The 25664-nt window shown below is 39.7% G+C and overlaps 1 protein-coding gene across 2 annotated transcripts; it reads right to left on the minus strand.

Moving 5' to 3' along the window:
- Nucleotides 1–2616: 2616 nt before the first annotated feature.
- On the minus strand, nt 2617–23671 carry CCDC28A (coiled-coil domain containing 28A). Of its 2 annotated transcripts, none has more exons than XM_039467815.2 (6): nt 23301–23671; nt 20865–21064; nt 16381–16544; nt 11324–11478; nt 7520–7542; nt 2617–4964 (listed from the first exon to the last, which is right to left on the minus strand). In XM_039467815.2, the coding sequence occupies exons 1-6, from the start codon at nt 23574–23576 to the stop codon at nt 4892–4894; spliced, it is 891 nt and encodes a 296-aa protein (XP_039323749.2). In that variant the 5' UTR covers nt 23577–23671; the 3' UTR covers nt 2617–4891. The 2 variants fall into 2 exon arrangements, with proteins under 2 accessions (XP_039323749.2, XP_003926918.3); XM_003926869.4 differs by having other exon boundaries at nt 2617–3181; nt 23301–23666.
- Nucleotides 23672–25664: the final 1993 nt, after the last annotated feature.

Genomic DNA, 25664 nt, shown 5'->3' on the forward strand with positions numbered 1-25664 from the left:
TGCCTCCAGAGAGCTTGCGGTGGGAGAAAGGGGTCCCTTGGGTCTCTGCACATCCCGGAAGCCCTGTGAGGCACCCAGCAGAGGTGCCAGATGCAAGGCCGTGGGACCCCAAGAAGAGACCTGGACACTGAAGCCAACGTTTGCTTGATCTCATTTGAAGCCAGCGATGTTAAGGCTGTGTGATGGGGCAAGTGGAGCTCCTGCCTCTTTGTCACGTGCATCTTCAGCAGATCCTCAGAAAATGTTAATGTTATTGCAGAATTGCCAATTTCAGCATTATACAGGAGGAGCAAAAACAAAACTAAAAAATCTTTCATTAGTTTCTGGTCAAAATGTCTTTAGTTATTTGTTGTGAAGCCTGACTTTTTCTTTGGTATGTAATATTATGGCCAGGAAAAGACGCTCACTATACATTAGGTACAAAAAGCAGCTTAGAAAAAACCATCAGAATGGTATAATCTATTTTTCACAACGTGTTTAAGAAATCTGGGAGTATGTACACAAATAGGTGAAATGGCTTGCTCCGGTAGAGTTTTAAAAATCATCTGTAATTCAGTTTTTTTCTACAATGAATATGCAACGTCTATGTAATAAACATTAAGTTTTATTCTAGTAAAATTTCTTATGAGAGACAGGCTCTTGCTATGCTGCCCAGGCTGGAGTGCAGTGGCTAGTCACAGGCCTGGTCATTGTGCACTCTATTTTTATTTAAAGTATCTTATTCATCTGTGTGCCAGTAAAATCATCATCGTGCACTATAGCCTAGAACTCCAGGGCTTAAGCAATCCTCTTGCCTCTGCCTCATGGCTGAGGGAGGGGGTGGGGCAGAGACAGGGTCATCTCCATAGTGATCCAACAACAGGGAGCCAGCCTGCTGGCCCACGGCCCCACCCACCACTGCACCCCTATGTTTACCCAGGAACCGTATTTTTTTTTCCTGTTGCCTTGAACATGTCTTTAAGTAGTGTGAAAGGATACAAATTAGATAAGCTAAAATTTTGATACCTTGGTCTCCTCTGGGGCCCTGTGACACAAAGGGAAAATGGACCAAGCAAATAAATAAGGTCAATCTACTGCTCTGTGATAACGCAGAGGAAACAGCTTTTGCTTTATTCTATCTCAGGACCGATCTATAAAAAATGTGTCACATGACAAAGTGTCCTTTCACCCTGTCAAACTCTAGAGTACTACTTTTTCCCCTTAAATCCCTATTCTCACAACCCAAATGAAGTTTCCTCCGTAATGTAATTTTTAAAATGGGTATTTAAAAGACCAATTAAATAAACTGATCAAAATGCTTTGAATTCAAAAAGCCAACGATTATTACAATCAAAATTAAGAACTATTCAATAAGTCCTTCTCCTCCCTCCCCCAATCAGGTGCTGCTTTCTGTGGCCTGGAAACAAGGAGACAGAACATGGACATCTTCCGCAATGCAAAGGTAACTGAGCTATAAAGTAACAAAATGTGTTCTGTCCACACCATGGAGTATGATTCAGCCAAAAAAAAAAAAAAAGAAAAAAAAAAGAAAATGAAGTACATGCAATAACATGAAGCTTAAAACCTTGAAAACACCATGCTAAGTAAACGAAGCCACTCACAAAAGGCCACATATTGTTTGATTCCATTTATATAAAATGTCTAGAAGATCCAGACAGCTGGAAAGTAGATTAGTGGCTGCGAAAGGCTGGGGGGTGGGTGGGGGCAGTGCTTAGGGGACAAGGAGTGACTGTTAATGGGTTTCTTTTTAGGGTGATGAAAATATTCTAGAATTAGATTATGGTGATGGGTATATAACTCTATGAATCTACTAACAGTCACTGAATTGTACACTTTAAAAGGGTACATTTTATGACATATGAATTACTGTTTCAATAAAGGTGTTCTAAAAAGGTGATAAAATGAATGTTTACTGAGCATTACTGGTATCAGCTATTGTGCTAAGCATCTTCTTCTTCTTCTTCTTTTTTTTTTTTTTGGAGATAGAGTCTTCCTCTGTTCACCCAGGCTAGAGTACACTGGCACAATCTCGGCTCACTGCAACCTCCGCCTCCTGGGTTCAAGTGATACACATGTCTCAGCCTCCCAAGTAGCTGGGATTACAGGCGCCTACCACCATACCCAGCTAATTTGTGTGTATGTGTGTTTGTAGTGGAGATGGGGTTTCACCATGTTGGCCAGGCTGGTCTTGAATCCCTGATCCACCTGCCTCAGCCTCCCAAAGTGCTGGGATTAAAGGCATGAGCCACCATGCCCAGCCTGTGCTAAACATCTTATATGCACTTTTTCACTTACTCCCCATACAACCACTACCAACTTGGTTATTGGCCTCATTTGCCAGATTGTCAAAAAAAAAAAAAAAACAAAACACCCAACCTGAGTAAATGCACATTAACAGAAAGCTAAGGGGCAGAATGGGGATTCAAGTTAAGGTCTAAGTAACTTTAAAGCTCACATTCTTTCATCATACCAGTATTTAAATATCTACAAGGCACAGAATTTGCAAGAAGTTTTAGAACCTCAAATTTTACAAACACAGTTTACTTTTAAGGATTGAACCTTTGTATTGCCCAGATTGAAGACTCTATGTATTTCTTCAAAACAGACAACAGAGACTAACTTAAAACGATTACTTTATTAAAAAATAGCAAATCTCACAGACACGTATTTAATTTCTTATCACTGGCCACTGGAAAACACACCAGCGTGTGTACTGATTGTCTAACGTAAACTGAAGCTGGACTGCCACAAGACGCCTGTGCATCACCAACTTGCAATCAACACTGGAATAAGTTTGGTGAGCTCGGGGAAGACAAATCCCTCAGCCCTGTCAAGAACATTAGTACAATATATTTCAAGTATAATCCCGTAAGGCAACAATATGAAGCATAGCAGCACAATCTCTGCATCACATTTCCTGATTAAGCCTTCAAAAGGCCTAGGCCTCCAGTTACGATGAGTTACAGTGAGTCACATTTACTAAAAGAAGTATGTGAAAATGATCATTGCACTTGCACTTTAATTACTTTAATTCCTTGTGGAAGATGATTCTGCTACTGGATTTGGCTGGAAAAGTAAAGACTGCTGCTTCTCTTCAAATCACAAGAAAGCAAACTGCATTTCATTTTAGCTAGTAGAAGTATTTGGAACATCTTGTGCATCTGCCAAATGGAGTTTTTGTCTGGATTCATCAGTTAAGATTTTCATTCTGTAAAGGGTACTTCTTTTACATTTCTGAAAATTACATTCAGAAGCAAAGAGAAAGAGGTATTTAAAACAGAAATATGCTCTGAGGAAAAGCTCTGTGTTGCTACTGAGACACTAAGATGTGGTAAGACAATTTTAAAATGTAGTGCATTATACTCTGTCTAGAATTTGAATACTTTTTTTTTTAATTTTAGAGACAGGAATTCACTCTGTTGCCCTGGCTGGAGTGCAGTAGTATGTTCATACCTCACTGCAGCCTTGAATTCGTGGGCTCAAGCAATCCTCCCACCTCAGCCTCCCAAGGCACATGCCAGCACACCTGGCTAATTTTTCCATTCTTGGTTAGGATGGGGGGGGCCTCGATACGTTGCCTAGGCTGGTCTTGAACTCCCGGCCTCAGGCAACCCTCCTGCCTTGGCCTCCCAAAGGGCTGGGATTACAGGCGTGAGCCACCACAACTGACCCAGAATTATTTTTAATGCATCAATAATAATTTCCATAGTAAGGAGCTGATTAGAGACAAATACGACAAGACACTAGATTTAAAAAATCTTTTGAGAAGACACCACTTTATCATCTTTGGGAAAACAATTCTGTGTACAAGTCCAAAAATAAACTCTTTACAGGTCTAAAATCTTTTCTATAATTACCTTAATTGTTCCTCAGGAAGACTGGAAATAGGATGGGAATCTTGCATGTATTCGTCCTCCTTTCTTACAATCACTGTCTTTCATTTTTCTCATGACCTGTATTTATCCACCTGTTATTTATTTTTCAAGACCCAACTCAATGATATGAATATACCGAAAGCAACTAAATGCTTGCAGTACATGTATGGCAGAGGATGCAAAATGTACAGACATAAGCATTGCCATCAAAGACATTCTTGTCCAGTGGCAAGGCTGAGATTTAACACATGTAAAAATCAATAGAAAATAAAATAATGCAGAACGCTAGGTTGAGGTACAAATGAAATTCTTTATGGAAGTGGTCATCTTGAATGTAACGTAAGGAGAACAAGGAGGTGAGAGTAACTCGAGGTGGGAGGTACAACCTGAACAAAGCCATTATGGTAAGAATGAACACGATGTGTTCTTGGGCATCCAGAAAACCAGCCTGAGGGGAATGAAAAGAATGAAAAATATGTGATCCAATTATTAAGAACCTTTAAAAGGGTTAACATGGTTTTAAAAAATTGATAAAAAATAGAAATGACAGGGAGAAAGTGATGTTTCAGGAATATTAATTTTGTAGCAAGGTCTAAAGTTTAGAGCAACACTGTCCAATAGAAATACAGTGCAGGCTGGGAGCAGTGACTCTCGCCTGTAATCCCAGCACTTTGGGAGGCTGAGGCAGGAGGACTGCTTGAGCCCAGGAGTATGAGACCAATCTTGGCAACATGGCAAGACCCTGTCTCTTAAAAAAACAAATTAGCCAGGCATAAAGTATACCTGTAGTCCTAGCTACTCAGGAGGTTGAGGTGGGAGATCAACTGAACCCAGGAAGTTGAGGCTGCAGTGAGCCATGATCATGTCACTTCACTCTAGCCTGGGTGACGGAGCAAGGCTCTGTCTCAAAAGTAAATATATAATATTTTAAGAATTATTTCAACATGTAATCATTGTAAAAATTGAGATATTTTATGCTCTTTTAAAAATATTAAGTCTTTGAAATGTCTTAGTGACTACTGTATTGAACAGTGCAACTCTAGAACTGGAAGAGAAAATCGAAAAGGTATGGAAGCAGGTGACGAGGTCCTGGATTATGTAGACAGTGAAGGAAAAATAAAAGCAGAACTGATGATACTGATGATGCCTGACAACTGTAAAGAAGAGACGGCAAACAGATTTCATATCCATATCCAGGCTCAATGGCAGAGAATGCCATGCCTAATTAGCAGTGTCTGCCATGGTCCTTGAAAGCATCTGAAAATATTCTTGGAGACTGAATTGACAGAGGCAGTCATGACAGAGAGGGAAATTAGAAGGGGAGAGTTTAAGTACTGAGAGAACACCTATTACAGGTGAGGAAACTATGGTGGCCAAATTTTGTTCAAGGTTACACGGCTGCTTACCAAGCATTCCAAAGCCTACACTCTTGTATTATACAGGATATTCTGCTGATTTGTTCGTGGTGGGTAAATTCCACCACAGGTTGAGTCACAGAAAGTAGTTTTAAAAAAAAAAATTCTAAATGTTTAACAAAAACTCACAAAAAAGGGCCGGGCATGGTGACTCACACCTGTAATCCCAGCACTTTGGGAGGCCGGGGTGGGTGGATCACCTAAGGTTGGGAGTTCAAGAACAGCCTGGCCAACATTGTGAAACACCATTTCTATTAAAAATACAAGAATTAGCAGGGTGTGGTGGTGCATGCCTATAATCCCGGCTACCTAGGAGGCTGAGGCACAAGAATTGCTTGAATGAGGTGGAGGAGGTTGCAGTGAGCCGAGATTACGCTACTGCTCCAGCCTGAGCGACAGAGCAAGAACCATCTCAAAAAAAAAAAAAAAAAAAAAAAAAAAAAAAAGACACAAACCAAGATAGGAGATATTAAAGTGTCATAGCAGAGAAAGAATATGAAGCATTGAAGGAATATAGTTAAAAAGAACTTTTTGCAAGAAAAGCCCCTTGATTAACTCAAATCTTATCCCTGTTTTAACTCTTTCTTGACAATGAAATATTACATTAATCTCTCCCCACAGTTTATGTAACACCTTATTTTCTTTCTCTACAAAATGGGGGCATAACACCATCTACTTCCAAGTGGAGCCAAATAAGATAATGGACATAAAACACTTTATACAGTACTGAGAAAACAGTAAGTATTCATGAAGAGTAGCTATTAATTGCCATTATAGAACTTGTATATACCTCCTGATTTCTTTTGCCCAGGCTGGAGTGCAATGGCACAATCTTGGTTCACTGCAACCTCTGCCTCCCAGATTGAAGCAATTCTCCTGCCTCAGCCTCCTAGGTAGCTGGGATAACAGGTGCCTGCTACCATACCCAGCTAATTTTTCTATTTTTAGTAGAGACAGGGTTTTACTATGTTGGCCAGGCTAGTCTTAAACCCCTGACCTCAAGTGATCTGCCTGCCTAGGCCTCCCAAAGTACTGGGATTACAGGCATGGTGGCTCACCATGCCTGACCCTGATTTCTTAATTGTTGTTCCTGCACAATTCAGCAGTTATTAACAGTATGAATATAATCTTATAGTAATAATAGTAATTTTTATATAGTTTGGAAATTTCACATACACATCATCACATGTAGCAATTACCCTGTATGACAGAGAACCCTCTGAGATGTTAAACAGTTTGCCCAAAGTTACATTATCAAAATGTAGAACCAAATTTAAAACATCAAATCTCTACAACCAGTATCCTTTGTATCTTAATAACTGGTTCAAAGAAGGTATCTTACCTCTCAAATTAAATTATTTTATGGGCAAGGTCATCCCTCATTGTTCTTTTGTACCTTACCATTGTGCCTATTGTTATGTTCAAAAATACACTTTGAAAAGTTCTTAAAATAATTGCTCTAAATTGAAATGTCAAAACCTGACTATTCTACATGTGTCTGGGTGGTTTCTTTACGCTAATCCTGTAATACACTAACTACATTTAATTATGAAATGTCATTTCACAAGCTGTGTAAGCATCCCTCAAAGGCTTCATTTTAATAATATCTAGTTTTCAATTTTATTCACCTAAAATTTCCTATGTGATGATATTAAATTAGGTATAGTAGATTATCTCTGAATATCTCACTGCCAAAGCCTCAGAATCTAAGCTTCAGAATAACTTATATAGCAACTAACCTAATCCTCAATTCTCATGATTAAAAATAATAATTTGTCTTAAACATGCAAAAGCAGTACAAAACAAAGCAGAATAAACCAGAAACAAAATTTCAGCATAGAAAACAACAAGAAAATTCCATTTGGAACCCAAAGTGGGCAGGGAATGGTGCCTCACCCCCGTAATCCCAGAACTTTGGGAGGTTGCAGTGGGAAGACTGCTTCAGCCTGGGAGGCCGAGACTGTGGTGAGCCGTGATCATGGTACTGCACTCCATTCTGGGCCATGGAGTGAAACCCTGTTTCTAAAAAAAAGAAAGAAAGAAAAAAGAGAAAGAAAAGAAAAGAGCAAAGAAAGGAAAGAAAACCAAGGAGGAAGAGTGATACCTCTAGTGAATCATACTCTCTTTTCACTGTATCTAAATAACACATCTTTCTAAAACCTGATTGAGACTATTCACCAGAAATTATAAGTTGTAAACTTTTCACTGTTGAGAGTAGGCAAAGGATACATGGAAGAATTCAATTCTTCTAACTGCAAAACAAAGAAACAAATTTATTTTTAATTTTTATAAGACCAGTATCAACAGTTGTTAACTATTTGTTTTTAAATACATTATTTTTTCATTTAAGCTTTCTTGTGTTGGGCACAGTGACTCGTGCTTATAATCCTGCCACTTTGAGAGGCCAAGGCAGGAGAATTGTATGAGCCCAGGAGCTCCAGAACAGCCTGAGCAAGATGGTAAGACCTCATCTCTACAAAAAAAAAAAAAAAAAAAAATTAGCCAGGCATGGTGATGCATACCTGTGGTCCAGCTAGTCAGGAGGCTGAGGTGGGAGAATTGTTTGGACTCAGGAGTTTAAGGCTGCAGTGAACTCTGTTAGTGCCACTGCACTCCAGTCTGGGCGACAGAATGAGATTCTGTCTCAGAAAAAAAAAAAAAAAAAAAAAAGCTTTCTTTAAATGCAAAGGCAGAATACGAAAGAAAAAAACTTTCAAAAAATTTTCAGGCCGAAAAATTCCTTTTTGCAAAAATAATTATAAAGTAGCATTAACATGTATGAAACAAGAATATGAGAAGAGAGGCCAGGCATGGTGGCTCTTGCCTGTAATCCTAGCACTTTGGAAGGCTGAGGGGAGAGGATTGCTTGAGCCCAGGAGTTCAAAACCAGCCTGAGCAACATAACAAAACCCTGTCTCTACAAAAAAATAGAGTATGAGGACAGATGATAAAAACTGGAGTTTTATAAGTATTCCTAAAACCAGGCATAATAACAATCATCTCTAATTTTAACAGTTTTTAAAAGAAAAAAAAGTTGCCATTTAAATGATCAAAATCTTTAAAACTATCAAAGATTGCAAGATTTCATGTCACTCAATTTTCTATTGAGGTAGAATTTATCTCGAGTTGTCTTAGGCTGTTTGGGCCACTATAACAAACACCATAAACTGGTGGCTTACAAACAATAGAAATTTACTTCTCATAGTTCTACAGGGTAGAAAGTCCAAAATTAAGGAGCTAGCAGATCTGACGTCTGGGGAGGGCACGAACCTCTTCCTGGTTCATGGAACAGGAGGGTTTCCTCCCCGTGTCCTCACATGGTAGAAGGGATAAGGGGTTTCTCTTGGGCCTTTTTTATAAGGACATTAATCACATTCTTGCCCGAATCACCTCCCAAAGGCCCTGTCTCCTCCTACCACTACCTTCTAAGTTAGGATTCAACATAAGCTTTCTGGGGAGGACATACACATTCAGACCACAGCATTTTTATCTTACAGAAGGAAAAATCTGAATTACAAAAAAATGTTAACTAAATGGCTCAGTGTTGCTCAGTTATAACCCAAATGTAGACCCTGAACTCAACAAAGGCTTTCTGGTTTCGAATGCAGTGTTGTTTTCACTATACCACTGTTATTCTCCTAAATGTATAGCAAATTATATTTCTATCTGTTAAGAGGAAAACAAATATAAAACATGAACTGGTAAGGCTGGGCACTGTGGTTCACACTAGTAATCCCAGCACTTGGGGAGGCCAAGGTGGGTGGATCACTTGAGTTCAGGAGTTCGAGACCAGCCTGTACAACATGGTGAAACCCCATCTCTACTAAAAATACAAAAATTAGCCAGGTATGGTGGCTCATGCCTATAGTCCCAGCTACTTGGGGGTGCTGAGGCAGGAGGATTGCTTTGAGTTCAGGAAGTTGAGGCTGCAGTGAGCTGAGATAGTGCCACTGCACTCCAGCCTGGGTGACAAAGTGAGACCCTGTCTCAAAACAAACAAACAATGAACTGTAAATGGAAATACGTGCAAGACTGAATATGACAGACTTGAAATACAAAGATTATAGACTGGAAATAGTGAAAGTGTTGGCATACAAGTTCTCTCACATTTACTTATTCAGAAGAGAGAAAAACAGTGGAAATTATCCATTTTTGTTAGTAGGGAATCTAGAACTAAAGTGTATTCAATTTTTATTTATTTTAGTTCCAAAAAAATTTAGAAGGCAAATTCAATTAACATTTCTCAGTGTAACAATCATACCTCGGCCGGGCGTGGTGGCTCACACCTGTAATCCCAGCACTTTGGGAGGCCAAGGTGGGTGGATCACCTGAGGAGAGGAGTTTGAGACCGGCCTGGCCAACATGGTGAAACCCCATCTCTTATTCAAAAAAGAAAAAAAAATTTAAAAATAAATAATAATAATAAAAAAACATACCTCATGTTATGTGCTAAAATGTGTACCCTCCAAAATTCATGTTTCAGTCCTCACCCCCAGTATCTCCAAATGTGAGTCGATTTTTTTTTTTTTTTTTTTTTTGAGATAGAGTCTCACTCTGTCTGCCAGGCTGGAGTGCAGTAGTGCAATCTCGGTTCACTGCAACCTCCGCCTCCTGGGTTCAAGTGATACTCCTGCCTCAGCCTCCTAATAGCTTAGATTACAGGTGCACACCACCACACTGAGCTAATTTTTGTGTTTTTAGTAGAGATAGGGTTTCACTGTGTTGGTCAGGCTGGTTTCGAACTCTTGACCTCAGGTGATCCACCCACCTTGGCCTCCCGAAGTGCTGGGATTACAGGTATGAGCCACTGCACCCAGCCTGAATGTGAGTAGATTTGAAGACAGGGGTTTTAAACAGGTAATTAAGTCACAATGAGGTCATTAGGGTGGGCTCTGATCTAATGTGACTGGCAGGAAAAGCAAAGTTGGACACTTGACATAGAGGAAGAAGCCATGTGAACCTGACGGCTACCTACAAACTCAGAGGCCTCAGAAAAAAACGAATCTGCCAACTTGAGCTCCAACTTTTGGCCTCCAGAATTTTAAAAACATAGTTTCTGTTGTTAAAGCCACCCAGTCTGTGGTACTCTGTTTTGGCAGCCCTAGCAAAGTCATACACATGGCAGTGTACTAAATTAACAGAAACACCAAATGTAGTTCTCTATTTAAAAACAAGTAACCACCACCTGAGTATATAACACAAAATGTATTATCATGTCAGAAAAGGTGTTTTAGACTATCCTCTATATCTTAAGATTTTATTATATCTGTACAGAAGCAAATGTTTTGCTTTCAGATTTGCCAGTATCTGTATTCTGAGAATACATGCTTAGATGTAAATACGATAACTTCCTTGGAATATGTTTCTTTTAAAAAAGAGGAAAGTTTTTACAACATGTATGAAACTTGAACATTAAATAAAATTATCCACTTCAGCCAGGAGAGGTGGCTGATGCCTGTAATCCCAGCACTTTGGGAGGCCAAGGCGGGCAGATCACGAGGTCAAGAGATTGAGACCATCCTGGCCAACGTGGTGAAACCCCGTCTCTACTAAAAATACAAAAATTAGCTGGGTGTGGTGGTGTGTGCCTGTAGTCCCAGCTACTCGGGAGGCTCAGGCAGGACAATTGACTGAACCCGGGAGACAGAGGTTACAGTGAGCCAAGATTGTGCCACTGCACTCCAGCCTGGCGCCTGATGACAGAGCGAGACTCTGTCTCAAAAAAAAAAACAAAAAAATTACCCATTTAGGCCACATACTGTATAATTCCACTGATATGAAATGTCCACAAGAGGCAAATCCATAAAGGCAGAAAGTAGATTAGGGTTTGCTAGGGGATGGGGAGAGGAGAGATGGAGTGGTACAGGGTTTCTTTTTGGGGTGGTGAACATGTTCTGCAGTTCAATAGCAATCTGCACAACATTGTGAATATACTAAAAACCACATAATTGTATAAATTAAAATAGTTCAAACGCTAAATTTTTTGCAATAAAAATATTTTTTAAAAGAACAAAGCCAAAGAATGATACTTACATCTGACAGCAGCCTATCCAGATTGGAGTCGCTGGCTGTTTTTCTCTTATCCTCAGGAAGCTCCTCTAACTCCCCATAGAGCTCCAGATTCAAGCGAGCTAATTTCTCCTGCATTCCCCGAACATGTTCCATCTGTTCAATGGAACATTCATTTCCTTGGGAACATTCCAGAACATTAATAATCATTAGGACAGTTCGAAATAAGAGCCTTGAGTCAAAACACTTAAACTCTAGGCCCTCTAAAAGAAACAAGTTTTCTTTCTTCTGTAAATTAGATAATCATTAATATTTTCTGTGTTTAATAACAAATCAAATTGCTGACCAGGAGAACTATGACCAACCTAAGAAATGACCTTGGGTACTGAAGCAAATCATATAGGAAATATTTCTTTTTAAAAAGCAAAATCAGGCTGTGTATGGTGGCTTGTATCTAAAATCCCCACACTTGGGAGGTTGAGGCAGTAGGACTGCTTGAGCCCAGGAGTTCAAGACTGGCCTGGGCAACATGGTAACACCCTACCTCTAAAAAAAATTTAAAAAGAAACACATTAGCTAGGCATGGTGGCACATGCCTCTGGTCGCAGCTACTCAGAAGACTGAGGCAGGAGAATTGCTTGAGCCCAGCCAGCACGTGAAGGTGGTAGTGAGCTGTGTTCCACACTCCAGCGTAGGTGATAGAGCAAGATCCTGTCTCAAAAAAAAAAAAAAAAAAAAAAAGAAAAAAAAAAAAAAGAAAAAAAGAAAGAAAATCAAAATCAAAATCATCCCTTAAGTAGAGAAAATATATTTTCTTCAACAGTAATATGTAAAAGCAAAACAGCACCATTTAATCATGTCCAGTTTGACAACTGCTGTTTGAACTGAGTGACCCAACATTTTATAATAATTTGAGTGAAATTAAGAGTTCTAGGCCCGGCTGGGCACAATGGCTCATGCCTGTAATCCCAGCACTTTGAGAGGCTGAGGTGGGCGGATCACTTGAGGTCAGGAGCTGGAGACCACCAGCCTGGCCAACGTAGTGAAAGGCCATCTCTACTAAAAATACAAAAAATCAGCCAGGCATAGTGGCGGGTGCCTGTAATCCCAGCTACTTGGGAGACTGAGGCAGGAGAATGGCTTGAACCCAGAAGGTAGAGGTTGCAGTGAGCCAAGATTGTGCCATTGTACTCCAATCTGGTGACAGAGTGAGACTCTGTCTTAAAAAAAAAAAAAAGGAAGAGTTTTAGGCCCAGTGAGGTGGCTCATGCCTAAAATCCCAGCATGATGGGAGGCCAAGGCTGATGTATCGCTTCAACCCATGAGTTCGACACCAGCCTGGGCAACATGGTAAAACCTAATCTCTACAACAATACAAAAAATTAGCCAACGAGCCAGGCGTGGTGGCACATGCCTGTAATCCCAGCCACTTGGGAGGCTGAGGTGGGAGGATCACATAAGCTTGGGGAAGTTGAGGCTGCAGTGAACCATGATCACACCGCCGCACTCCAGCCTGAGTAAGACTGCAAAACCCTGTCTCAAACAAAAAAAGAAAAGAGTTCTGGCTGGGCACAGTGGCTCATGCCTCTAATCGTAACACTTTGGGAGGCCAAGGTGTAAGAAATGCTTGCGTCCAGGAGTTCAAGATCAGCCTGGGCAACATGGTGAAACCTCATCTCTACAAAAGAAATACAAAAACTAGCCAGTGTGGTGGTGTGTGCCTGTAGCCCCAGATACTTGGGAGGCTGAGGTAGGAGGATGGCTTGAGCCCAAGGAGGCGGAGGCTGCAGTGAGCTGTGATCATACCACTGCACTTCAGCCTGAGTGACAGAAAGAGACCCTGTCTAAAAAAAAAAAAAAAATTCAATAATGACTTCTAAGAAATCTAAATGAAAAGATTTCTGAAGCATGAGCAACACAATGTAGTATTTTTCATTGTTACACAGTTGTCAAGACAACTTAACTGCTAACGGATAGGTCTTATGTTATGTATTGACCAAGAGTCCTCTGAAGTGACATTATCTGCCCAGAGCAACTAATTTATACATATAATGTATGATCTTTTCCTTCAATTTTAAGTACAGACTCTGCAATCCCTTGATAGTATACTTTTTTCCAAGAAAAAACCTTTTTCTTTTTCCTTTAGGAAAATATACCTCAGCTAAAGTTGAAGTACATATCCTGAATATGAATTAATATAAATTATACTAGTTTTCTCTAGCCGGCTTTATAACATCTTCATAAATGGACTATAGTACATTATGTTAAGGACTACTAATGTTGAAGCTAGTTATAGCTCTCTCAAAATTGTCCTTTCTTCACAGTAAAATGTCATATTTTCTCTATTTTAGTAATGTTTTTCACCATTAGGAACTTGGAAGGTCAAGTGGAAAAAACAGAAATATCTCCAGATATGTGTTTGTGTGTATATTTGCGTGTATGTATGCAGATGTACAGTAAAAATATAAAGAGGTAGAAATCATAGGCGAAAAGATGGGAATCAGAGGACGGATCTAGGTGACCTACCATGAGAACAACAGAAGCTTCAGAGGCGAAAACAGAAGAGACGGAAGAGAAATAATAAACAATAGAAAATATGTTACGTGACATGAAAGATGAGTCAGCAGAAATGAAGGGCTCACTGATTCCCAGGCAGATTGATGAGAAAAGACACAGTCCTAAGCATATCCTGGAAAATGCCTAACCTTTAAAGATAAAAGGAAAACATCTTTTAATCATCGAGACAGAAAAATATAAATTACCTGGTAAGAAAGAATCTCACTGGGAATGGAATTCTCATCTGCAATACTTTTATTAGAAAGAGTAATCAGTAGGATAACAGACAACGACAAGAAAGGACTTCAGTCCAAAAACACAAAGTTTTTGGAGTAGGGGAGGAAAGGTGCTGGGAAAAAGCAAAGGCATGGAAGTGGTCCCAAGATCACATCTCAGGGGTAGGAGGGAAGAAGGGAAGACAGGGGAAGTAAAAGTATTCTGAAGATACCGCCTTACTGGGATGGGCTAAACTTAGCAAGGAGGTCGGGATACAATAAAGTATTTTTGTGAGCTAAACAATGTACTTTTACATTATTTATCTCTTTTCAGTCTTCTTTTCAAATATTAACAGAACCAAGGCTGAAAACCCAGAAACTATGAAAGAAAAGATACAGACATGTTTGAGAATGCAAAAAGTAAAAACTTTTACAAGGTTAAATATCTCATAAAAAATGCACAGACAAAATAAATTCAGTAAACAAAAATAAATATATAATAGAGGTCAGAGGGGTAGTGTCTAAAACACAAAGGGCTCTTTACAAGGGCCAACAAAAGGATACATAACCAAGTAGAAAACTGAGGAAAGGTCCTGAAAATGACCTTCCAAACAATCTAGCAAACACACATGGATCTTCAAACTCAACTGTAATAAAAGACATCTCACTTTACACCAAGAGACCGGTAAAAATTAAAAGACAAATAATAACTACAGCTTGGTGGGAATTCAGGGGAAAATGTTCTTTCATAAATTGTTGATGGAACCTAGAAGTGCAGTATTTTTTTTTTTTTTTTTGCAAAGCAATCTGTATACTTCTATTAAAATTACATATATGCTTTGACCCAGCAATCCCACTCATGAGACTCAATCCTGAAAGAATAAAAGCACCGGCCTAAGGATATATGTAAAATGATGTTCACTACACCATTGTGTTTGGTGGCTCAAAATGAGAAACAAAGTAATGCCTTTCAATAGGGATATGGTTGAATAAACTAGAGTATATTCACAACTTGGAATATTATGTTGCCATTAAGAACTAGAGCCATCTGAGGCGCATTAGAGAGAGTTCCATCAGATACTCTTTATGCAGGAAAGCAAGATACAGAATATCTTATATAAGATACCATTTGTATTAAATAATGAAAATAAAAATATGAAAAGATATATACCTGGATTGTTAACAAATGGTTGGGATGAGGGGAAGTGGAATTAGCAGAAGGGATAAGGGAGGGAACAGGGAAGTCAAGTAAGAAAAACATGGGGAAGGGAAAAAATATTTAAAAAAATCAATATGTATGTGGACATTTATGCATTTTTATAAGATTATGCATCTTCTAAAAATTGGAGAAGTTAAAACATTTGTTTAAAAGATTATATATATTCAACAATATTGAAATTGCTTTTTAAAATATTGGGAAATAATTTTATCATTAGAAAAAGCTTACAAGTAAGTTTCAAACTGCACATGAAAAATCTGACTATATCTTTTGTGAACTCTGTGTCTATCAAAAAAAATACCTGTTCAGAATTTTTAATGGGACAATCAGTTAACTATTCTTATGTCATCATGAAGAAAACAAGAAAACTGGCCGGGCTCGGTGGCTCAAGCCTGTAATCCCAGCACTTTGGGAGGCCGAGGCGGGTGGATCACGAGGTCAAGAGATCGAGACCATCCTGGTCAACACGGTGAAACCCCGTCTCTACTAAAAATACAAAAAATTAGCTGGGCGTTATGGCGCGTGCCTGTAATCCCAGCTACTCAGGAGGCTGAGGCAGGAGAATTGCCTGAACCCAGGGGGCAGAGGCTGCGGTGAGCCGAGATCGCGCCATTGCACTCCAGCCTGGGTAACAGGAGCGAAACTCCGTCTCAAAAAAAAAAAAAAGAAAACAAGAAAACTGGATTCTTTTAAGTTCTAACTTTAAATCAGGAATCCTGGGCAAGAAACAAGTTTAAGCATAAGAGGGTAAAGGAAAATAATCTTGACACTTTCAAAATGAAGATACTAAGTCTACAATATTTTAGGTGACCAAGACTGTCCCTCTTATTGGTTAAACGTGCAAGATACTTACTTCATAATAGCAATCCTACTTTGACTTTCAACTAACCCTTCCTCTTAAAAGTAACTTTTTCCCAGAAGTTTTAGAAGGCAAGTTATATTCTAAGATAAAATGATTGCCTTTTATGCCTGTGGGCTATTTTTTTCTTAAGAAAGAAACTGACACTTTGAAAAGGAGAGTAAAATACACACACAAAATAGGTTGCAAACATCGTAGAGAAAGATACAGCAGAGAAACATCGATTGCTTACCAAATGCTTGAAGTTTTCCAGAGTGGAAATCATTCAAAAGACTTAGCAGCCCTCTCTCCATCTCCTGAACATCTGAGACATCTGTGAGGAAGGAGTGCTGAATCGGAGTTGACTGAGCGCCTTTTCCTTCTCCACCCTGAGGTTTGGTCTTCTCTTTCATCACTCTGTAAATACGATGCAATTAACATTAATTCTATCTTTTTAAGCTATTTTATATTAATTTTTTAGTGAAGTAAATGGAATTTCCCTTAAAAGCAATAAATCAAATAAAGTCAATACTAAATAAAACTAGAAACTCCAAGCCAGAAAACAAAAGAAAAAACAGGTTGTGCTCAGGAGGCTGAGGCAGGAGAATCACTTGAACTCATGAGGCGGAGGTTGCAGTGAGCTGAGATCACGCCACTGCACTCCACCTGGGCAACAGAGTGAGACTCCATCTCAAAAAAAGAAAAAACAGGTTGTGAAAAACCTCAAACAAATGTATAAAATATTACTATGAAGGCATATAAAAAGTTTGATTAATATATTTATATAATATGCTAATTCTTTGGACTGCAGAAAAGAAAACTAAAGTCTTTAAGATCCTATGCTTTACATTTCATTTCTCAGTCACACCTTTCCCTTCTAAAAGTTATTTGTTCCTTGAACTATCAGTGGTTCTACAAGTGGTTATAGGGTCCCTACTCTGTAGCTGACATTATCCACAAATGCCCAGTCTAAGAAGGGAAGATATTTAAATTCATGATCACCATGTAATGGAATGCTAAAAACTTGTTATCATCCTTGACTCCTCCAACTTCCTAAGGCTCCTACATGCAATCATGAAGTCCTATCAATTCTACCCACAAAACATCAAATTTCTCCAGTTTTCTTTCTCCCCTGCCACCATTCCATCTCTTAACCAAACAGCTTCCCAACCAGTCTCCCTATCTCTGTGAGTGATCCCTGATCTCCCTCTCTCCCCACAGGGCAGCCAAGTCCATTTCTAAAAAGAAAAGTCAGATTATATAATTTGCTTAATTAAAAATGCTTCAGTAGGCCGGGCATGGTGGCTCACACCTGTAATCCCAGCACTCTGGGAGGCCCAGGTCGGGGGAGCAACATGGCCAAGATAGCGAAACCCTGTCTCTACTAAAAACACAAAAATTAGCCAGGTGTGGTGGCACACACCTGTAGTCCTAGCTACTCAGGAGGTGGAAGCAGGAGAATCTCTTTGAACCCAGGAGGCGGAGGTTGCAGTGAGCTGAGATCACACCACTGCACTCCAGCCTGGGTGACAGAGCAAGACTCTGTGTCAAAAAAAAAAAAAAAAAAAAAAAAAGAAGCTTCAGTAGCAGCTTTGCATTGCCTGCTAGATATAATCTTATATCCCTAAGAAACCCTATTCTCCCTGTTTATGCTCTAGCCACTGAATTTCTTTAGTTTCCTAGAAATCCATTCTCTTATCTTCTTACATGCTAATCCCCTGCCTACATTAGCATCCTTCCACTTACTGCCATCTTTGCCAGGATGCCTCCCACACATCTTCAAATCTCAGTTTAAATGTTATTTCCTCAGGAAGGCCTTTTCGGAACCCCTAGACTAAATCAGTCCTTATTACACGTGTCTGGCATATACCAGGCTCTCAAATATTTGAGTGATGATGTTACACACACTGCGATATAGGAAGAGAGAGAAAGAGCAGTTCACTCAGCCTGGGGCCAACCAGAGAAGGCCTCCTACAAGTGATAAGTGAAAGAAGCCTTAAAGAACAAGTAGGGGCTAAATAGCCAAAATGGGAGAAGGAGTAATTTATCTTTATAAGACAATGCACACTACAAATCCTGACACGGAAGTATATTCAGTACTCGACTTAACATAATGCTGAATGAAGACATCTTCCCACAGCTGTCCTCACCATAATAAGGATAAGATAAATAGGGCATGTGTGTGTGTGTGTGTGTGTGTGTATGTGTGTGTGTGTTCACACACACACACACACGCCCAGGGAAGGCAGGAGAGGGGGCACACAAGAGACTAATATTCTTTTTTGTTTGTTTTTGAGATGAAGTCTCACTCTGTTGCCCAGGCTGGAGTGCAGTGGCATGATCTCGGCTCACCACAACCTCTGCTCTCTGGGTTCAAGCGATTCTCCTGTCTCAGCCTCCAGAGTAGCTGGGATTACAGATGTGCACCACAGCACCTGGCTAATTTTTTTGGTATTTTTAGTAGTGACGGGGGTTCACCGTGTTGGTCAGGCTGGTCTTGAACTCTTGACCTCAGGTAATCCACCCACCTTGGCCTCCCAAAGTGCTAGGATTACAGGCATGAGCCACCTCACCCAGCCAAAGCAACTAATACTCCTAACGTGAAAGACATTTTAGCATATGTACATTGTTGACAGTAGGTCAATAACAGTTCTTCCCAAAGCAAGGTCTGCATTTTATATATATTACATACATTATGTAATACCTTGTTACTAAAAGTGCTGTCCATGACCCATAGAAGCAACCTCACTTGTGAGCTTCTTAGAAATGCTCACCTGAAGTCCCATCCCACACTGATGTGGAATCTGTATTCTAAAAAAAATCCCTGAGAGATTCATATTCACATTTAAAATCTGAGATAAACTATTACAGAGTGTGAGGTTTCAGCATGACAAATGTATGTTTTCCTCTCAAATTAGGAAGTGTTCTCCAAGTAAAGGTTTCACATTAGTACATCATTTGAAAACCCTCTCAGAAAACAAACACAAAAGATAAAAACCTGTTTATTCCTGCTTCAATGTTATGTCACACTCTCACTTTATGTTAACACAATTCAACAATACAAAAGCACATAATGAAATTGTACTATGTGCAAAGCCCCACTGTAAGTGCTGTTAGGCACACAACGATGATGCATATAGTCCCAGGCCTCAGGAAGCCTACATCTAGAAGACGGTGTGGAAATTAAACCACCAGTAAAAACGACAATGACACAAAGAAACTGCTTTTAAAAATATAGAGAAAAGAGTGATTATTTAAAAAAATCTCTTGGTTTTCTTTTTCTACCAACTATAAACTTATTCAAAATCTGACTTTAAATTAAACTCCTCCATGAGGAAAACCCCTTTTCATTCTGAAACTTTATTAAAAGGAAACCCTCAAAACTCTTGTTTATCATTTGGTGCTCATTGGAATACTTCTTCCAAATGTTCTCTTGGCTTTGGCTATATCCCTTCTGCTTCCATAAAGAGAGATTATCATCAAGGCAGTAATCTCATCTCTTATTAGGTGTAAACCCAGCAACTACAGAATGCAACAGGCATTTCCTTAACTAACTCAGCAGGATGAGTTTGGATGTGAGTAAATTTATTTAATAATTAGAAAGAGGAGCCAGGTGTGGTGGCTCATGCCTCTAATCCCAGCACTTTGGGAGGCTAAGGCGGGCAGATCATGAGGTCAGGAGATCGAGACCATGCTGTCTGACATGGTGAAACCCCATCTCTACTAAAAATACAAAAAATTAGCCAGGCGTGGTAACCAGCACCTTTAGCTACTTGGGAGGCTCAGGCAGCAGAATCACTTGAACCTGGGAGGCAGAGGTTGCAGTGAGCTGAGACTGTGCCACTGCACTCCAGCCTGGGCAACACAGTGAGACTCTGTCTTAAAAAAAAAAAAAAAGATTGACATTATATGACACTTTTTTCTATAAAGCTATAATCTTTCCTTCCAAATACCTAATACTACAAAATACTTACATATATGTAACAGTAACATATAATATAAACTTGTCACTTCTATTTCCTTTAAATATCCCGGATGCAGATAATGTTTGCCAAATACAAATAACGATTATTTCTAGATGTTAGAATTTTTGCATTTTGAATTTCTTTTTTCCTGTGTTTGAATTTTTATAAAAACCAGAAATTATTTATGCAAAACAATGACATCATTATTTTTTAGAAATAAAAACTGCAAGCTGGGTGCGGTGGCACACACTTGCTGTTACAGCCCCTCAGAAGGCTGAGGAAGGCGGATCCCTTGAGCCCAGAAGTTCAAGGTTGGCCTGGGCAACACAGTGAGACCCCATATTTAAAATATATACCTATGTAAAATTAAAAATAAATTTAAAAAAACTACCAAGGCACAAACACTCAGCTTAGTGAAGAGAGAGAGAGAGAGGGAGAGAGAGAGAGAGAGAGAGAGAACAAAAAACCCTGCTGACTTTATTTCACGTTTTCACTTTTCCCATTTCTGACTAGTTCATCAACATAGTCAACAAGTTTTCTTGTATATTTTCATATGAGACAAAGTAAGGGCCTTCAAACCAATACTTCATTTTGCATTTTCTAATCTCTATACACAGTAACTTTCTTATATTTTTCTCTAAATCACACATAATAGATGCCTCAACTGTTTCAAAAGTCAAGATAAGACTAAAAAAATGTTTTAAGAAGTAGTTGAGTCAGGATTTACTTTAGCGACATTTTACTGTGAACATGTAAAAAGAACAGAATTCACCTTTTTAACTTTGGCCGCTGTGAAGCTGCCTGTGATGCAGGATTGGAAAACCCTGTGCTTTTACTCACTGGAATGGCATTTTTTTTGGCATTGACAACCTGAGTACAGTGGGCACTAAAAGACTTAGGACTCCTCCTCTTCACTTTCCGTTCTTCCATTGTTTTAAGTTCCTTATTGCACCACGGCCAGCTTCTTAAGACCTAAGTAAGGAAATACAACAATTATATATGTATGCTATAGTATACAAACATGGAAGAAATTCAAAGACCCATTTCATGGGTCAAAAGAGGATCACGAATTCCAGAGGACACAAGAAGAAGTTAGAAAATGGGTCTCTTAGGTTTAATCTACTCTACTATGTACCCATAAGCCCCCAGCAAATTGTCTGGTAGACAAGTTTTTTCTTTGTTTGTTTTTGCCATTTCTTTATTCCCGCATCCTACAAATATTTACTGATTCTCTTCCACAAGCCAGACCTATTGTGGGTACTGGGGAGACGGCACTGAACGAAACAAAGCCCTTGCCCTCAAGAAGCTTACATTTTACAAGGGGAACAATATGTAAACAATAAACAAATGATTCACGTAATATTCCCAGCCTGATTCAAGCTTCAGATGGCCTTTAGGTCTCTCTTCCAAAATGTATGCTCAAGAAGAACCAACTAGATTCAAACAGATGTAAAATTGTCAGGGGGATTTTGCTAGCATTTTAAAAAGCAACTAGAAGCCTTAGTTCAACCACTTAACAGAAACTGTTTCTAGCTAGGGCTAATACTGATTATAGTTTGGTAATCAAGTGAAGTTCTAGAAAATCAAACTTGTTTGTTGCCTATTTTGAATACGCCTTCTCTAACCATTTCCTTACAAACATGAATTTTATGATATATATTTGGTTTTGTCCGTATCAAAAAAGTTAATAATGTGAAGTTACAGAGGGCCCTTCCATGGGCAATATGTGTAAGGCCTCCTGTTTATCTCTATACAGTCCCCTTACTTTATGTATTAATCAGCTCTGTTTTTCTACCTTCCATCTATTTTAAAATACCCTTCCATGTATTATTTGTGCATAATGTTAAATTTTTCTTCATTATTTCATGTATCATAAGATGAACAATTTACATGGCTATCTACCTCATCAGACTGTAAATTGTCTTAAGAAACATTAGGCCATATTTTGCATGTTGTGTTTAATTTAAGCATGCCATGACCATTCAAAAAGTTCAAACCCATTGCTGTCGCTTACAATAATTATTTGAGAAATTTAATGAAAATACTTTTTTTTTTTTTTTTTTTTTTTTTTTTTGCTTTTTCCTGGACTCAGCGCCACTGGCACTGGAATTGAAACCACTGACCTTAAATTGGCTGACGCTAGACAATCACAACTGAAGCTACAATACCCCCAAAGAAGAGCTTTCTGGGAAAGGCTCCAATGCCCTGTCTGTAATCCCAGATACCAACTGTAAATCCACTTAAACTTCGGCTAACAATTTTTCTTTTAAGAAGCATTTTTGGGCCGGGAGCAGTGGCTCACGCCTGTAATCCCAGCACTTTGGGAGACTGAGGCGGGCGGATCATGAGGTCAGGAGATCGAGACCATCCTGGCCAACACGGCGAATCCCTGTCTCTACCAAAATACAAAGTATGGGCCAGGCGTGGTGGTGCACGCCGGTAGCCCAAGCTACTCGGAAGACTGAGGCAGGGGAATCGCTTGAACCAGGGAGGCGGAGATTGCAGTGAGCCGAGATCACGCCACTGTACTCCAGCTTGGCTACAGAGCGAGACTCCGTCTCAGAGAAAAAAAAAAAAAAAAAAAAAAAAAAAAAAAAAAAAAAAGCATTTTTGGTAGCAGAACAGTAATTGTGGGGTTGTCTCAACATGAAGCACAAATTAAATAGAACTTTGAAAGATGACTGAATAGATACAATGGGTTATTAGTTCTCTGAAGAGGCAAGGATCTGTAAAAACTTACGATACGCATAAACACGCTGGCCTGAAATTTAACGATGCTAATACACAGTAGGTGGTACAAGAAAAAAAACAAAAACAAAAACACATCTAGGAAGTAAAGCAATGCAAGTAAACTAATGTTGGTCTAAACCACAATGTTCTGGGGAGCCAGCACTCGCGATTTACTCGTTTTTGGAAAGTCACATCTGTCACAAGAGCACCGAAACCCTTCTTGTATATTAAACAGCAAAGAATGTTGTAAAGAAGGCTTAAGTAAACTGCTCATAGTTACTTATTCACACGCTGGTTTTAAGTGCCAGATTTTGCCTCCAAGCAGGACCACTGGGGATCCCTCTTGACATCATTTCATTCCCCTTCCCCAATCTGCCGAAGCGTTGACCCTTCACTGCCCGGTACCCAGCAGTGACCACAGCAGTGGGAAGGGCCTAAAGGGGCAGGTTGCGGAAGTTTCTTTGCTTCCACTACATACCTGAAGAAGAAGGGGATTGGGGCCCCCTTCCGCAACCCGCAAAGACCCGACAGCTTCAGACGCCACCGCCGCAACCCCAAGTAGGGTCCCGGTCACATCCCGGGACCCTCTCCTCCGCAGCTCCCTTTGTTTACGGAAGTGACGTGAGGAGGCGGAGTGTCCATGCCCCAGGCGGAAGCCCCGCCTTTTCCTGCTCCCCCATTGTCGCCTGCGTCTCCGCCCTTGGCATTTCATTGCTTCTTCTGTCCTGCCTTCAGCTGTAACTCCGGCGCGCATAGAAAGGAAGACTCATGGCTGGGAGTGTCGTTTTAGGCTCTGTGACCCAGAATCAAGACGCAATAAACGGGTGCAGTGGACGTAGAAACGGGAAATGCAGTATCCTTCCCGGAAGCTACTCCGCCCCTCGGTAAGTGTCAGATCCCATGAACTACAATTCCCAGAATGCTGTTCGAGCAAACCCGAAGGCAGAACCAGAGTGTCGCCTTTCAACTGTTCCTTGATTGTTTTCCATTGGTTGTCCGGACTTCTCGCGGCTAAACTAACAGGCTCCAAGACAGTGGGAAAAGTGTGATTCTGTCCAGCGACGACGATGCTGAGCCCCTAAATGAGAGTCTGTTATCACTATTAATAGCTGCTTTGGTCGGGCCCTAGACATAACGTTATATCTAAACCTCTCTACAATTTTATGGGTAGGTGTTATAATCCCCCTTTTAGAAATGGGGAATTTGAGGCTGAGAAAGTCTCATTGATGCAGGTGTCTCCCTGTCGCCAAAGACAGTTCTACTTCCATTATACTTACAGCTTCTGGAGAAGGAATTGCAGGCTGAGAGAAAGAGCTCTTAAAGGAGGGAAGAAATCCACGTTTCATTGCCTGGTCTGGGTAGCCTTCCCAGTGTGGGAGTGGGAGGTGGGAAGGTTTTAGATTTACAGGGCCTTGGATGGAAGAGACTGAAGGAACACCACATACTCCTCCCACATTAGCTAATGGGAAACTATATCTTGAGATTGTATCCATGCTAGAAAAGGCAGAGCAAAGACAACTCCAGTCTCCTGGCTTCTAGGATAGGGTGTTGTTCTATCACCCGCGAATTTTTTTTTAAATTCTGAAATGTTTTAAAAAGAAAAGCACATAGTGAACACTTAGACACCCACTATCCAGAACGAACAGATTTATGAATGAAAGAAATAGCGCATTACAGATAAGGCAGGTGTCCCATATTCTCAGTTCCACTCTACTACCACCCTGAGAGGCAACCAGGATCATGAATTTGATATGTATCTTGCCAATCTAGGTTTCTATACTTAAACTATTACTATGTATTATAAACAATATGTAGAATGGTTTTGGGCATTCGAAGTTTTACATGAATGCTATTATATTTTGTGTATTGATCTGCAATTTGATTTTTTTTATCCAACTCTGTGTTTTTGAGATCTAGCCACATTGATAAATACAGCTAGACTTAATCAAATAAGTTTGCCACAAATTATTTCAGAATCCCCGTAGTGCTGAATGTTTAGGTTGTTTCCCATTGTTCCCCATTAAACATACCACTGTCCAGTCTTCTCAGTATCTTTTCCCAGTTTCTCCTTTTAATTAATCTCGAATTGTCTTACTTGTATGAACAGAGCTTGCAACTGGTGATTCACATGCAACTTTTTTTCCAGTTGGTTGCCAACAGTTAAAATTGAAAGAATAAAAAAATGGATCTGTAGCATCTCATGAATTAATGGGAAGATCTGACCACGTTAGATCTGCATTGTAGCCTGGCAACAATGGTTCAAGCTGAAAAGCATCTGCCTCCTTTAGATCAGTTCAAGTGCTATAGTTTTTCTTTGCCTTTAGTACCCATCTGAGCCCTGTAGCATTTGTGTTTACAACCTGCAGCATGATGTAGGGACACAGGAAAGAACCCTTCCAAATGTACATATTTCAGATATTCAGAAATAGGTATTCAGGTTTTCAATACCTATTTTTTTAAATAACTATATTAGCTAGACCCTGTGATAGGAGGTTAAGATGCATCATACAAGAACTTTATAGTCAGAGATCTTATATTCCTGATATGAGAGACTGACATATAAATAATGCAAATAAAATAGTTTCGTTTAGTGACATAAGAGTCCTGAAGTAACAGCTTAAGGTCAAAAGGAGTTTGTACTGATGAAGTATCAGGGAAGGCCTTCCCGAAAGTGCAGCTTTGAGGTAGAGATAAGAATGAAGTGTATGAGCCAGCCATGGAATGATCGGAAGGAAAAGCGTCCTTAAGTGCCAGGCACAGTGGCTTATGCCTGTAATACAGCACTTTGGGAGGCTGAGGCAGACAAATAGCTTAAACCCAGGAGTTGAGACCCAGACTGGGC

The sequence above is a fragment of the Saimiri boliviensis genome, chromosome 4 (assembly GCF_048565385.1).
Source record: "Saimiri boliviensis isolate mSaiBol1 chromosome 4, mSaiBol1.pri, whole genome shotgun sequence".
In the NCBI taxonomy this organism is placed as follows: domain Eukaryota; kingdom Metazoa; phylum Chordata; class Mammalia; order Primates; family Cebidae; genus Saimiri; species Saimiri boliviensis.

What these genes read in the sequence shown, in the direction of transcription:
- CCDC28A (XM_039467815.2), bottom strand. Translation starts at nt 23,576, where the DNA reads ATGCGCGCCGGAGTTACAGCTGAAGGCAGGACAGAAGAAGCAATGAAA. An exon ending in CAGCGGCCAAAGTTAAAAAG is followed by an intron (nt 16,545 to 20,864) that starts GTGAATTCTGTT and finishes TCGTATTTACAG; the next exon opens with AGTGATGAAAGAGAAGACCA. An exon ending in TGGAAAACTTCAAGCATTTG is followed by an intron (nt 11,479 to 16,380) that starts GTAAGCAATCGA and finishes AATGTTCCCAAG; the next exon opens with GAAATGAATGTTCCATTGAA.